The 16,434-nt window shown below is 35.4% G+C and overlaps 2 protein-coding genes across 2 annotated transcripts; both read left to right on the forward strand.

The window, feature by feature from the left end:
- Positions 1-3,894: 3,894 nt before the first annotated feature.
- LOC108846134 (endochitinase At2g43610) lies at positions 3,895-5,370 on the forward strand. The gene is made up of 2 exons (XM_018619354.2): positions 3,895-4,389; positions 4,780-5,370. Exons 1-2 carry the CDS (start codon positions 3,939-3,941, stop codon positions 5,172-5,174), a joined length of 846 nt encoding a protein of 281 aa, XP_018474856.1. The 5' UTR covers positions 3,895-3,938; the 3' UTR covers positions 5,175-5,370.
- A 3,042-nt stretch (positions 5,371-8,412) lies between these two features.
- On the forward strand, positions 8,413-14,740 carry LOC108845221 (inactive endochitinase At2g43600-like). Its single transcript, XM_057005793.1, is given in 3 exon segments — positions 8,413-8,863; positions 9,534-9,700; positions 14,507-14,740. Coding segments are annotated over 3 exon segments (834 nt in total). The 5' UTR covers positions 8,413-8,430.
- The last annotated feature ends 1,694 nt before the right edge of the window (positions 14,741-16,434 follow it).

Below are 16,434 nucleotides of genomic sequence, written 5' to 3' on the forward strand. Positions count from 1 at the left end.
TCGTCCGCAAATGCAAACACTAACTGGAACAAGCTTTTGATTTTAAGAGTTTCAGATCGGTTTGAAATGATTTGTAGCGGTTTATATGATTGTTTTTTGAAACGCTGTCAACATCTACCAACCGCAAAAGGTGTATTTGCAGGTGGTAAAAAGGAAATCAATTAAGTTATATATTTCTAACTCTATAATGGAATACTAAACAAATAAAAATTAGATTATTTTAATTATTGAGTACACTTTATTATTAAGTGAGATATGAAGTTGAGTAGGAGTATTTTTTATTATATACTCTATTTTATTTTATTTTAGAGTAAAAGATGAAATGAGATAGGAGATGTTCTAATATCTCATTATCATACTCCGACATTATGAAACTTGGTGATTTGAAGAAAGATGATCTAACTAGCTAGTTTTATTCTATTCGGGTTTTTTTTAATTATACAAGGGTATCCTTAATCTGCAGAAGTGGTCTAGATTAGTCACGGGTCGGTCTCCTGTTTCTACCGATGCCAAAAAATAAATTTCTCAGTGGTCGGAACTCGAATCCTGGTAATTTCATAATATTAGACTTTTGCCCTCAAGTTAATCGCCATCAAATCACAAGTCATGGTTCATATTCTTATTATATTCGTTTTAACGATCATTTTCAATAAATGTAAAAAGAATAATATGTTGAGTATAAATTTAAAATTGATAAACAATACCATTTCGAATGGCGTTAATTAATAAATTAGTGGACTGTTGCATAAAGACAGTGCCGGCTGATTGGGAAGGACAACAGGTGCGTGGCCCAGGGCCCAGGGCCCAGTGGAAGAAAGGGTCCAATTTTTTTCTTCTAATCTAAACATTATATTTTTGATTTTATATTTGAAAATGAAGCGTTATTCATAGTTAAATAATGAAAAATTAAAATAAAAAATAATTAATCATTTGTAGATAATTTTTGATTTTGTTACAGGGTCCAATTCGAGATTTTTTAGTTTTGTTACAAGGTCCAATTTTAAAATTACCCAACGTGTAGGTAACTTTTAAATTTTGTTACTCGGCTCAATATTTTTAAAAATTACCCGACGTGTAGATAACTTTAATTTTTTATTGTTAATAAATTTGTTTTTTCACTTATCTTTTTTTTTTGTTTCCTAAAGTGTTGTTTCTAAAAATAAAATAAAAATTAAAACTCACTTACATTTTCTATTTTTATACCATTGATGTTCACATTTATAAAACATAATCTGTAAGAACTTTTTGTATATTATTTTATGTTTGTTAGTTATAAATATTATCGCTTTCTATTTTTATTGTAGTAATTATTTTATATGTTTTATGTGTTAGAGGGCATAATTTTCTTCAAAAACATTGGAATTAGAAGGCATAATTTTAAATTTGCCCTAGGGTCTATAATATAGTTGAGCCGGCCTTGTATAAAGAATGAAAAATAAAATCATTTGAGATCAAAATTCGAATTTGAGTAGAATACTATTACGATTATAAACATATGGTTTGTGTGACATGGAATCATCGCAAGTATAATACTTTCAGTTTTTAAAAATTATGAATCGAATGACTAACTTATTTTGTCAGAGAAAAAAACCACATGACTGTGAAGAAGAAATAGTAATGAATTCTTACCTTTTGACCAGGGAAACAAAGGAGTGTTCATTCATGTGAACATGTGACATGCTTGAGTTGACTCTGAAAGGATAGGGCCACGCCGGCGCATTCTAAGGATCCTTAATTAGCGCTGAAGTAAACCTCTTAATTGTCGTTACTCGCTAAGTAAACCCCTTTAAATAACATATAGTTATTATTAGTTAGTCAATTTAACGATTCGTTAAATTGTTAATTATACATTTGTTAATGATTTGGAATGTTAGCTTTTTTTTTCTGAACAACAGATTTGGAATGTTAGCTAAAGTTATCACTACGTGAGAAAGATGAACATTATCATTTCCAAAACATCTCAGTCCTTAAAAGTTGAAAACTATGGGTGCAACTGGTGACACAAATTGAGGAAAGGAATAGCAGGGAATTCATTATAATATTTTGTTATATTTCGTCTCTACAGTTTTTCCTCCTAATTAATTTTTTATCATTCTTTTGAATTATTTTCTCTATAGTTCCTATCATTTTTATAGTATTCACAAGTAATATCGTAATAATTTTAAAAGGTATATTCGTTTTTAATATCGATTGTAAATTTGAATATTTTCAAAAATTAGCTAATTTGTTTTAGAAAATATATTAAACATGAAAATTAACCTAAATTTGATTTAGAAAATTATTTAACAAATATGAAAAGAAAATAATTACTTAAAGATAAATTCATTTAATTACTTCAATGATATATCATCGTAAATAAGTTAGAAAGCTAAGAGATATTTTATATGTGTACTTCTGTTTTAATAATATATATCATATGTTTATGAAATAACACAGATTCAACTACTTAGTTTCAAATTAATTGTATAACATAGGTTTGAAAAAGTCGTATCACATACCTTGATCTTATATGTACAACGTAAGTAAGCATTATATATGTATATGGTTGGATGCTTTGAAATTCTCCGGTAGAGAACGGTTTTCAAATTTTCTGGTAGAATTATAATTATTTTATGAATATTTGGTGAAATTCTTTAATATTAAGTTTTTTATTTTTTGAAAAATTCTTTGAAATTAAGTCGCCCAAGATATCTGATATTTTGTTCACTAGATTGCTAATATGTATGATCGTCGAAGAAAAAGTCTTTACACAAAATATTATTTTGGATAACATCATATGTATTAAAGTTGATTAATATAAATGTTCAAAACTATTACACGAAATGGATCCACGCTTAATATTTTAAAAATCCTCCATTATTGCTCTTAGTTTTGGCTTTGTTTCCATACAGAATTCCCTTTGTAGAACTTTAAGTTTTTAATCTCTACCAGAAAAAAAATGTCCGCATGCAGAGTCTCACGCGATCGTAGAACCTTCAGGAACATAATACACCCATACATTATGTGACAATAACACCGTTAATTAAGCAACCAATTATATATAATTCTTTTTAATGTTAGTGACGTACGATGTAAATTTTCTTGTTATTTTCATCTGAATTCTTTGATAAAATTAAGCCAGAGTTTACTTTTAATTCAACGAATATCGAACAATAATGGATCGAGGCTATCAAGCTAATCAGTTTAGCTGTATATACGAATGCACAATATAAATGTTCTTTGTTCTTGGTTAGACATCGAGATATAGATAAATATATTTTTAAAGTTATTAGATTTTAATCGTTCAATTAGGTTGTAGGCTTATCTTTTTGTCAAAAAAAAAAGGTTGTAGGTGTATGTGAACCGACCCAATCCCCGACTTGTTTGATTAGAAAAGATTATCTTAAGAACGATTTTATTAAAATTCAGCTAAGGACATCTCCAATGGCACTCTATAATCTCTTCTATATTTTACACTAAAATGGAGTAACTCTATTATAGAGTTAGATTTGCTCTAATGGTTCACTCTATATATAATAGAATTATTCTATAAATAGAGTGAATTATAGAGTAATGTTCATTTTTACTCTATATTTGGAGTGGAAAAGCAATATTACTCTATAATTCACTCTATTTATAGGTAACTCTATTATAGAGTGAACTATTGGAACAAATTCAACTCTATAATAGAGTTACTCTATTTTAGTGTAAAATATAGAAGAGATTATAGAGTGCCATTAGAGATGGTCTAAATGTTAAGACCAAGTCCATATTCAAATGATCATAGTATTTATCCTTAATCGCAACTACAAGGAAAGGAATGGATCATGACTTTTTTATAAAACATATGTAGCCTTGACCAAACATAATTCAATAATGCCAGGTTTACACTATAAATACGTCTCCAAACCCTCTCATTTCTTCACACAACTCACCCTCAAAAAAATTCGATCCAAAAGATGGCGACACACAATGTTCTTCTCAAAAACGCTCTCATGATTTTCCTCTTCGCTTTAACCATCATGACCGAAACCGCATTTTCTCAAAACTGCGGTAAAACCGGTTGTAAAGGCAACATGTGCTGCAGCAGGTGGGGTTATTGTGGTACCACAAACGCCTACTGTGGCACGGGATGTCAGAGTGGACCTTGCAAATCCAAACCTAAACCTACTCCAACTCCCAGTGGTAGTGGCGGTTTAAACGCTGGTCCTCGCGGTACCATAGCTAGCGTTGTTACCCCAGCGTTCTTCAACGGCATCATGAGTAAAGTCGGACGTGGTTGCCCAGCCAAAGGGTTCTACACTCGCCAGGCGTTCATCGCGGCCGCTGAATCGTTTGCAGCCTACAAAGGAACCGTTGCTAAGCGTGAGATTGCAGCCATGTTGGCTCAGTTCTCTCACGAATCTGGAAGTAAGCTCTACCGTTTACTATCATTATTTTCATCAGAAAACATCGTAAAGTAACTAATTTATAGTTACCTTTATGGTGATTTTTCTTATAATATGCAGTCAGCTATAGAAAGTTTAACGCAAGTGTATGTAATACCTTTGGTTACAGTTTGTATTAGGGTTTAATTTCGATAGTTGAAGAAATTTATAGAGACCTGAAAAACTCATAAAATATAAGGATTTTCTAGCTTTGTTGCAAAAAAAATATCCGGTTATATTTTGATTAGATCTTCTAATTATTTATTTAATTGGCTGGGGATCCATTTCATTATTTGAAATAAAAGTTTATTTTAATTTTCTTTGGTGATGTTTGAAATAAAAGTTTATTTTAATTTTCTTTGGTGATGTAAAGGTTTTTGCTACAAAGAAGAAATAGCGAGGGGAAGGTACTGCTCACCGAGCACAACATACCCTTGTCAACCGGGCAAGAACTACTACGGTCGTGGTCCGATCCAAATCACATGGAACTACAACTACGGTGCAGCCGGAAAGTTTCTTGGACTTCCTCTCTTGAAAGATCCAGATATGGTGGCTCGTAGCCCAACCGTGGCTTTCAAGTGTGCCATGTGGTTTTGGAACAAGAATGTGCGTCCGGTTTTGAGCCGAGGATTTGGAGCCACCACGAGGAGGATCAACGGCGGTGAGTGCGACGGTGGGCGTCCAGCCGCAGTGCAGAGCAGGGTTAACCATTACTTGGATTTCTGCAAGAAGCTTGGGGTCACTCCTGGAACCAACCTCAAATGTTAAAGACACTAATGTGGGGTTTGTGTCTGTGTGTGAGTTAACGATGTCATGTGTCGAGTAATAAAGAGAAGTCGTATACTATGTGGTGTGTCTTAAGGTATGTAATGTTGTGTTGTTTATCTGAGTGATAAAGACGGAACTATATCTCATTATCCAATAAACACATTTCCTTGTTTTATACACTGGACATGTATGTATATATGCGTATTATCTTTTTTTTTTGAGAAAAATATATGCGTATTATCACATCTTTTTCAAGGTTCTGAACAAAATAAATAGAGTACCAATGTAATTACTGAGTAAAAGGAGAGTGAATAATGTTAGAACTTATCATCCGATCATATATATACACATTCAATTTATTTATTTTAGCTGTTGAAGATATAACAAATTATAACAAAAATAAAAATATTACATTTCAAACTATTATTCAACAATCTATAGGGGAAATAACATGTTTAAACAATCATAGGGTGCACAAAAAAAACTATCGTATTTAACCATATTCATAAAATATTATTTAATCTATCATATTTGAATTCATTTTCAGAAATTACAACATCAGCACAAATCTATGTAAGTGCAAAGACGACACAAACAATAGTACTGCAGAAGGTAAATTAGAGAGACAAAATACACAAGAACACCCAATAGCTTTATTAGAAATCGCCTTGTACAACTCAATTACAAATTCTGCTTAATCAGCCTCGTTAGCCTGTTAATACCCTAACAGCTGCTACTGAACAATTCCTAAGCTACATGCTTATGTCTTTCCACCGTCAAGTACTTCAGCCTCTGCTTCAGCACGACCCAGAACACTTCCAAGCGCTTCTCTCTCTCTATAAGACCAGCATATGTGTCTCTGTCTCTCTACAGACGACTTATAGCTATCTTATATAGTTCTTCACGTTCCCGAAACCCTAGTCTCCAAGGAACCACAATATGGACATCTTCCATATCAATAAGTGCAACTTTCCTTTTCTTGGAATGCACTTATTCCTCTTCTTTTAAGTCATAAACTTGCTCCCCAAGTTTATTCATCTTTGCCTTTTCTTCAAGATACTCCCTTGCTCTCTAAGTTTACACGACTCCAGCTCAGCATCTCGACTCCACATGGTCTTCACCACTCACTACGACGTCTGTTTCAGCAACTATGTCAGCGACTATTTTAGGGCGGACATCTTTACATCAACAATCTACTCCAAAACAAGTTATCTTTAATCTAAAAATAAAGTCGAGTATGATAGTTTTTTCTTTGAAGAAGAAGTCGAGTATGATAGTTTTTCAAATGGAATAGTTTCTTGAAGTTTTTCGAGACCACATTTAGATAATTTACCAGGTGGGCACATTATTTATTCTAGAAAACTAGCAAGGATTGGAAATCTTTTTACAGGCTGATCTGAATCGAGCATCTAGCAAGTTTCTTATGACCACCTTTCATTTTTTAATGATTCGTTTATATTTGCACGTTTTGTATAATTTGTTCCCTTTTTGTTTACTCCAGTCATATGAATTGAACTCATATAGTCATATGGACGTGACAATGATATACAAGAAAGCAATATGTTAATGTAACGTGAAATCTATCCTATTAAAAGTGAAATACAAATAGAAAATAACCTTTAATTTTTTTTAGTATTTACCAACTTGTGCCATTTTCTTTAGTAATAAATTCATTTAAAATTATCATTAATTATCTACTTACCTAAATATTCTCTAACTGATACAAGAAATGATTTTTCAACAAAAAAGGAAGCACTTTGAATAATGCTATACGTGAATCACTTTTAACTAATCATCATTCTTTATAATTTTTAAAAAGCCTTATCAATTTAAAGTATATAAAAGAAATAATATCAACTATTAAATGTTTTAAAGTTACAATCTCCCCATATCTATCTAATAAACAAGATATTAAATTTGTAAGTTGATCACCTATTTAACTGATTTTAAATTTGTCCCAAAATATCATAATATTTCAATAATAATATATTTAACTCAACATAATATATTTATCAATGTTTTGAAAATCGGACCGGATATTGATTCGAAACTATAGTTGGATCAATGGTCGGACTGGCCCAACCGGTCCAATAACCATTATTAAAAAATGTTTTCAATATGTATAAGAAAAATACAATACAAAGTCAAATTTCATATACCAACTTAAATTATGATTTTTTTATTTCACATTAAATTAAAAATAATATATGTGATTATTTATATGATAGTATATATAAAATACTATTAATTAAATGTTTGCTGTGTTTTAAGGAAAAAAATAGATTGTGAATTAGAGGTGGGCGTTCGGGTACCTATTCGGGTTTTGTTTGGGTCTGTTTGGGTTTCAGTATTCCGGGGGTCAAATATTTCAGTCTCATTCGAATATTTTTAAATTTTAGTTCGGATTCGATTCAGATCTTTACGGGTTTGTTCGGGTTCGGATAACTCATTTAAATTATTTTTAAAATTCATTATATACTCAAAATAATATATTACATATAATTTGAATAACATATATCAGAATACATGAGCTTAACATATAAATTGATTTGATTTAAATATTTGGATAGATAATAGATAATTATTTTGTATTTTTGATGATTTGAGTATACTTTAAATTTTTTAGATATTTACATTTGACTATTTATATATATATTCAATTATTTAAACCAACTTATAAGTACTGTATGTATTCTGAATGTTTTTATATACATTAAATCTAAAAATAATAATATATATAAGTATATAAATCTATTTTAAATACATTCAGGTATCTGAAATACTTCGGTTTGGATCAGATTCGCTGATTCGGTTTCAGCTCTCTAAATACCAAAATTTTATATTTAATCAATTTCTGTTCGGATTTGGTATTTCTTTTTAGATCTGGATCAGTTCGATTTTTTGGATTTGGATTTTTTGTCCAACTCTAATATTAAAATGAAAACAACATATTTTATAAAAATATCCCGTGCGGGTCAAAATCTAGTATTACTTATAATTTCAACGTCTCAAAAGATTAGGATCAATAGCTGACTTTTGATTTTTTTTTCTTTTAAATTATATAGCTCATCTAGTGAGTATTTAAAGAAAATGATTATATTTTTATATTTATAGTAAATAATAGTATAATATTATAGTCAACCAGCTGAATTACAAGTCCACCATATTTTACTACAAATACGTCCACGAACGCTACTCGTTTCTTCACACAAATCTCCATTTCTAAAGAGTTATTTGGTACTCTCAAAAGGTCTAAATGGCAATTCTAAAACTCGATCTTGTTCTTTTTCTCTTCATTTTAGCAATTTTGGCCGACACTGCGTTCTCACAAAATTGCATGGATACTAGTTGTCCTGGCCTAAAGCAATGTTGCAGCAGATGGGGTTTCTGTGGCACAGGAGAAGATTACTGCGGATTCTTTTGTTTCAGAGGACCTTGCAATATCAAAGGTAAATCTTACGGATATGACTATAACGTCGATGCAGGTCCGCGTGGTAAAATAGAGAGTGTCATCACACCAGCGTTGTTCGACAGCATCATGAGCAAAGTCGAAAGCAACTGCTCGGCAAAAGGATTCTACACTTATAAGGCTTTCATTAGCGCTTTCAAATCATTTGGAGCTTACAAAGGAAAAGTGGCAAAACGCGAGATCTCCGCAATATTTGCTCATTTCTCATATGGATCTAAAGGTAAGTTTATAATAACATGTATTTATTTTGCTCTTCTATTTACATTTGCGTTCTAATCCTATGGAAATTTTGTTACAAAAAGAAAAACTATGGAATTTTTTTTTGTGCAAATTATGATGACATGCAAACATTTAAGTTTGCGTTTAAAACAATAAATATCACTATCTGTACTAAAACAAGTTTCTTTTTTTCTGATAAAAATGAATCAACTGCTTTCCTGGTTACATTTGCATATCAACTGTCTTCGTAAAACTAAAAGCATGATTATTGCATAAATTATTGCAAGGATCTAGATAAATTCTCAACAAATAATCAAATGATAATGATAACACAATATTGCAAGATGTAATTTTTTTTAACTTCAGTCCAATAATTTTTCGTAATGGCTGAAGCATTAAAGTTTATAAATACATTACGACATTGTAGTATTATTATTTTTGCTTAGTTATTTGTTGAAAACTCACGCCAGATCTCTGCAATAAATTTGTCTAAATAGCAACCAAGCTCTTACAAAATTTTAATTTCAATTTTTTTTTGTATATCATGATGACTTGCAAACATTCACGTTTGCGTTTAAAACAATAAATGTCACTATCTACACTACAATTGTTTTTTTGTTAATTTGGAGAAATATTTCCGGAGTTTAAAAGTAATTGTATTTTATGTAAAGACTTTTGTTACAAAGAAGAAATATCGCCCGAGAAATACTGCTCAAAAAGCAAGAAATAACCTTGTGAACCGGGGAAATACTACTATGGTCGCGGTTTGCTCCAATCAATTACGTGGAACGAGTATTATGGTGCGGCTGGCAAACACCTAGGGCTACCTCTATTGAAGGTATGGGAAATAAGACAATGGGCCTGACCATTAAGGCCCATCAAACCACAAAGTCATCTCCCTCGCTTGAAGTCAAGAAGACGACAAAACAGAGCAACGGTATCACTCACGTAAAGGAGGAGCTTCCAGTAAAGAACAGATTTGAGATGTTATCGAGACTGGTCAAGGTGGAGTCATAGACAGGCTGTCAAGTAGATAAGGTTGTATAGAAAGATCTAGAGCAGTGTGAGTCGTGTGTATATAAACGCTCCTCTGTTATCATTGTAATCTCATCTTGGTTTTATATGAAAGTAATACAGTAAAGTTCAAATCTTTCTCAAGTTTCATATGGTATCAGAGCCATTGTAAGCTCTAACATGCGTAGCAATGGCAGATCCAGTCTATCCATTCCCAAGCAAAGTCCATGTCGTCAGTTCCGTCACGTTGAAGCTCAACGACAGCAACTACTTGCTGTGGAAGACACAGTTTGAGTCGCTGCTCTACAGTCGGAAGCTTATCGGCTTCGTCAATGGTGGAGTGGTCCCACCTGCACCAACCCAACAAGTCGAGGAAGGTGGTGTCGTTACGGAGGTTCCAAATCCAACGTATGAAGCGTGGTTCTGTTCGGATCAACTGGTCCGCTCCTGGTTGTTCGGCACGTTATCTGAGGAAGTTCTTGGATCTGTTCACAATCTCTCAACGTTAAGAGAGATCTGGTTGTCCTTAGCTGAAAACTTCAACAAGAGTTCATTGTCCCGTGAGTTCTCTCTCCGCAGAAACCTTCAGCTCATCTCGAAGAAAGGTCGTACCTTGGCTGAGTACAGCAGAGAGTTCAAAGCTATTTGTGATTCTCTAAGCTCTATCGGCAAACCTGTCGATGAGTCCTTGAAGATCTTTGGCTATCTCAATGGTCTGAGCCGAGAGTACGATCCTGTTACTACTGTCATTCAAAACACTCTCCAAGTTTCCTCCACCAACGTTCAATGATGTTATCTCTGAAGTTCAAGCTTACGATAGCAAGCTCAAGTCGTACGAGGAGTCTGCTGCAATCTCGACACATCAAGCCTTTCAGATGCAGCAGACTGGCTACAATCAGAACCCCCCCCCCCCCCAGTAAAATCCGAACTACAGAGGTCGTGGTGGTCGCAGTAACCAGCAGAGAGGACGAGGAGGCTACTCAAGCAGAGGCAGAGGGTTTGTTCAGCATCAATCACAGGCTGCAGCCAACACTAACAGACCAATCTGTCAGATATGTGGAAGAGTTGGCCACACAGCTGTGAAGTGTTATAACCGTTTGACAACACCTACAACGGTGCGGTCAATCAACAAGCCTTCTCCTCGCTTCAAGTAGCTGATCCTAATGGGAAGGAATGGTTCACGGACTCCGGTGCGTCAGCACACGTCACTGCATCAGCGACAAACCTGCAAACGGCTGAAGCATACAATGGAAATGATACGGTGATGGTGGCTGATGGTACCTACCTACCCATCACTCACATGGGCTCTGTCACACTCTCTAACCCTTCAGGTAAAATCTGTCTGAATGATGTCTTAGTGTGTCCTGAGATACAGAAATCACTTCTCTCAGTATCAAAGTTATGTGATGACTATCCGTGTGGTGTATATTTTGATGCTTCTAAAGTGTGTGTGATTGATTTGGAAACTCAGAGAGTAGTGTCAAAGGGTCCTCGTCGTAATGGGTTGTACGTGCTGGAGAATCAAGAGGTAGTAGCGTTATACTCAAGTCGGCAATGTGCAGCAGATGAGGAGGTCTGGCATCAAAGACTTGGTCACGCTAACTATCAGATTCTGCAGCAACTCAAGATCAACAAGGAGATAACAGTGAATAAGAGGAAAATCAACCCTATTTGTGAGCCTTGTCAGATAGGAAAATCATCTAGACTGCAATTTTTTTCTTCTGATTCTCGTGTTTTGCAACCCCTTGATCGGATTCATTGTGATTTATGGGGCCCTGCACCAGTTGTTTCAAACCAGGGATTCAAATATTATGCTATTTTGTGGATGACTTCTCTCGTTACACTTGGTTCTATCCACTTCAAGCTAAATCTGACTTCTTTGCGGTCTTTAAAGTCTTTCAAAACATGGTTGAGACTCAGTTAAACAATAAAATCAAAGTCTTTCAAAGTGATGGTGGTGGAGAGTTCATGAGTAATGCGTTGAAACAACACTTTGCAGCCTGTGGCATTCATCATCGCATCTCATGTCCTCATACGCCGCAGCAGAATGGAACTGCAGAGAGAAAGCACAGACACTTGGTAGAACTTGGTCTCTCGATGCTGTTCAGTAGTCAAGTTCCTCTCAAGTACTGGGTAGAAGCGTTTTTCACGGCAACCTATCTCAGTAACAGACTTCCAAGCTCAGCTTTGGAGGCTAAATCTCCTCTTGAAGTGTTGCAGAAGAAGAAACCGGATTACTCTGCTTTAAAAGTCTTTGGAACAGCATGTTATCCTTGTCTTCGTGCTCATACGGCAAACAAGTTTGACCCTAGAAGCCTGCAGTGTGTATTCATTGGGTATCACTCTCAGTACAAAGGGTATAGATGCTTGCATCTTCCGAGTGGAAGAGTTTACATCAGTCGTCATGTGGTCTTTGACGAAACTGTCTATCTGTTCAAAGAGCAATACAAGAATCTGATACCTGCATACAAGACTCCTCTGATGCCGGCATGGCAATATGATCTTCCTGTGGCACCTCAACCAGTGCTACAGAGACAACAGCTCCTTCCGGTGGTTCCTATTCCAACTCCAGCAGTTCAAACCCCTCCTGTTGCTCCAGAGGTTCCTCCATCTCCTCCCCTGGAACAGCAAGCTGCTCCTCATGTACATGTTGTGGCGATCAATGATAACACTCATGGAATGAGGACGAGATCCAAGTCTGGCATTCACAAACCTAACACTAGGTATGGCTTGCTCACGTCAAAGTTCTCAACATCAGAACCGAAGTCCATCTATGAAGCTATGGCTCATCCTGGTTGGAGAAATGCAGTACTATAAGAGATCGGTAGAGCTCATATGCTTCATACGTGGACACTGGTGCCTCGAACTCCTGACATGAATGTCATTGGCTCTCAATGGTTGTATACAACAAAGCTAAAGCCGAATGGGGACACTGAGAAACTCAAGGTCAGATTGGTAGGAAAGGGCAATCATCAAGAAGAGGGACTGGACTATTTAGAAACATTTAGTCCAGTAGTAAGGACTGCTACCATCCGGATTGTTCTGAATGTCGCTGTTGCCAAGAACTGGAATCTCAAACAACTGGATGTCTCAAACGCGTTTCTACATGGAGACCTCAAAGAACCAGTCTACATGACACAACCACAAGGGTTTGTGGACAAAGAGAAGCCTGACTATGTTTGCAAACTCACAAAGGCGTTGTATGGGCTCAAGCAAGCTCCAAGAGCTTGGTTTGACACGTTTAGTGGCTTCCTACTGCAACAAGGGTTCGTCTGCAACAAGTCAGATCCATCTCTGTTCATCTACAACAAGAATGGAAAAAGTATGATTCTACTGCTTTATGTGGATGACATTCTCTTGGCAGCTGATGATCAAGCATTAATGGACAACCTTCTGCTGACTCTCAACACTAGATTTCTCATGAAAGACTTGGGATTCCCTAAGTATATCTTAGGGATTGAGATCGAGAGAACATCCGAAGGTCTGTTTCTCCATCAGACTGCATATGCTGAAGACGTCTTACATCAAGCTAGTATGGCTACGTGCAATCCCATGCCCACTCCTCTGCCCTCTACAATTGATACTACGCAAGATGACCTCTTCCCTGAAGCCTACGTACATTAGAAGTATAGCTGGGAAACTTCAATATCTCACAATCACACGGCCTGACATCCAATTTGCGGTAAACTTTGTGTGTCAAAGAATGCATGAGCCAACTGTGGGGGACTTTGCTCTGCTTAAACGCATCTTGAGATATGTGAAGGGAACGAGCTCAATGGGGATGCATATCAGGAAGGACTCTGACTTGATTCTATCTGCCTTCTGCGACAGTGACTGGTCTGGCTGTAGAGAAACGATACGATCTACGACTGGCTTTTGTACTCTGATTGGGCCTAATCTGATCTCCTGGTCTGCAAAACGGCAGGACACGGTTTCAGGCTCCTCGACAGAAGCAGAATACCGTGCTCTCACTGCAGCTTCACATGAGATCTCCTGGTTGTCGTTCCTTCTTCGTGATCTTGATGTTCATCAACCGAACCCGACTCTGCTGCAGTGTGATAACTTGTCGGCAGTTTATCTCAGTACCAATCCGGCTCTCCATAAACAGTCAAAACACTTTGAGAATGACTGGCATTATATCAGAGAGCAGGTCGCACTGGGGCACATTGAAACGCAGCACATATCTGCAGTGAATCAACTAGCCGACATATTCAACAAACCTCTGCCTCGTCGTCCGTTTGAAGCTCTTAGAGACAAACTTGGCGTTACCGTTCTCCCCACGCCAAGTTTGCGGGGGAATATGGGAAATAAGACAATGGGCCTGACCATTAAGGCCCATCAAACCACAAAGTCATCTCCCTCGCTTGAAGTCAAGAAGACGACAAAACAGAGCAACGGTATCACTCACGTAAAGGAGGAGCTTCCAGTAAAGAACAGATTTGAGATGTTATCGAGACTGGTCAAGGTGGAGTCATAGACAGGTTGTCAAGTAGATAAGGTTGTATAGAAATATCTAAAGCAGTGTGAGTCGTGTGTATATAAACGCTCATCTGTTATCATTGTAATCTCATCTTGGTTTTATATGAAAGTAATACAGTAAAGTTCAAATCTTTCTCAAGTTTCATAGAAGGATCCAGATTTGGTGACTCGTAGCTCAGAAGTGGCTTTCAAATTCGCCATGTGGTTTTGGAATAGGAATGTGCGTCCGGCTCTGTACTTAGGATTTGGAGAAATCACAAAGAGGGTCGATGGCCGAGAATGCAGTAACTGGCGTCGTGACGGTCCAATAAGCAAGGTCAAACAATACATAGAGTTCTGCAAGATGCTTGGGGTCACTCCTGATCAAGGTCTCGATTGTTTTTAGTCACAAATATGCTAGCACTAAACATATCTATATATAATAGCAAACCAATTTTTGGTGATAAGTGATGTCATCATTTTTTTATAAAAAAAAAACTTGTAACCCAACGGTTATATTTTTTTAATCTTTAGATCCAATGGATATAAAATTGGGCTTATTTGCGAGATATCTAAGTTTGACAAGTTAATTAGGTGCAGAGCATTGATTTTGACTGAATTAAAAAACTAACAATTGTGCCTACTTTCCTCCGGTTATAACCCTGCGACAAACAAGTAGACGGTGAAAGAGAAAAGGTAAGTCCACGTAAATCCAAATAAATATGGTTTGTATTTACCGTGCACTGTACAGATTTGAGGGAAGAAAATTAACCACGTCACATCCATTCCTAACCGCATACGGTCTACTGTTTTGACCGCATATGAAGTGATCAAGCTTCTCCATATATTTAATACTATAACATCTGATATACTAAAGTACAACCCCCTGAAAAATTAGAAGAATGAAAAGATTTCATAATTGAGGATGCTCCTCACCTTATAACATACTATTCTATGGTATGTGGTATACTATGGTCATCGTGTTAGTTGGTGTAATCTGTGGAAATGGATAACTATACTTTAATATGGGTAACTATACCCTAATATGGATATGTCAACCCAAATCCAGCCTATAATTACCGGAAAACGCTTGTAGAAGTATACAAGCGCGTCACCAGCTTATATACTATTCTGTCATAGTGTATAGTATTCTATGGTAGGTGGTATAATATGGTCAACGAGTTAGTTGGCGTAATCTGGGGAAATGGATAACTATACCCTAATATGGGTAACTATACCCTAATATGGATATGTCAACCCAAATACAGCCTATAATTACCGAAAAACGCTTTTAAAAGTGTACAAGCTCATCACCATCTTATATAATATTCTGTCATAGTGTATAGTATAGTTATCGAGTTAGTCGTAGTAATCTGAGATTATATGGTTAACTATTCTCTAATATGGATATGTAAACCCAAATTCAGCTTATAATTACCTTGACTATTTAAACAAACATTCACCTGAAAACAGTGTGAAGAAGTTTATAAAGGCGAAGAAACCATATGTTGACAGGAGTGTAAATTGTAATGCAATTAATTAATACTATTTCATTTTGTATAGTATTAATCATTTTTAGTAATTTGGAGTAATCTGGGATAATAGGTTAAACATTTGGCCAGTATAAATCTATACCCTAATTTGGATCACTATACTCTAATATGGATATGTCAACCCAAATCCACCCTATCATTACCGTGATTAAGTATACAAATATAGTATTACAATAATATGGTTCTGGCCACTCACATCCACGTAATTATTACCATGAATAAGCATTCATACTATTCCATGTAATATAGTATATTAATATTGTTGATTAAATTCCAATATTGCTGGTGTGTAGGTTATTTTTACACTATTTAAATAAATATACTCTCATATTGATAACTATAACCTAATACGGATATGACAATGCAAATCTCCCTATCTTTTCCTTCTTTAACTAAACAAACTCGGTCTTATGTTTCATACTATTTCATTTCACATTAAATAGAATGACTTCCCATACTATGTCATCTTATATAGTCATTAAGACAATGGAAACAGTGTATTAAAATACATTTAGTTAAAAGGGTACACATTGTTTAAGAGTCATAA

Source organism: Raphanus sativus, chromosome 3, assembly GCF_000801105.2.
Source record: "Raphanus sativus cultivar WK10039 chromosome 3, ASM80110v3, whole genome shotgun sequence".
Lineage (NCBI taxonomy): Eukaryota > Viridiplantae > Streptophyta > Magnoliopsida > Brassicales > Brassicaceae > Raphanus > Raphanus sativus.

Bases quoted from the DNA above. Each gene is read 5' to 3' on its own strand.
- LOC108846134 (XM_018619354.2), top strand. From the start codon at position 3,939: ATGGCGACACACAATGTTCTTCTCAAAAACGCTCTCATGATTTTCCTC. The intron at 4,390-4,779 runs GTAAGCTCTACC...GGTGATGTAAAG, and splicing joins GTTCTCTCACGAATCTGGAA to GTTTTTGCTACAAAGAAGAA.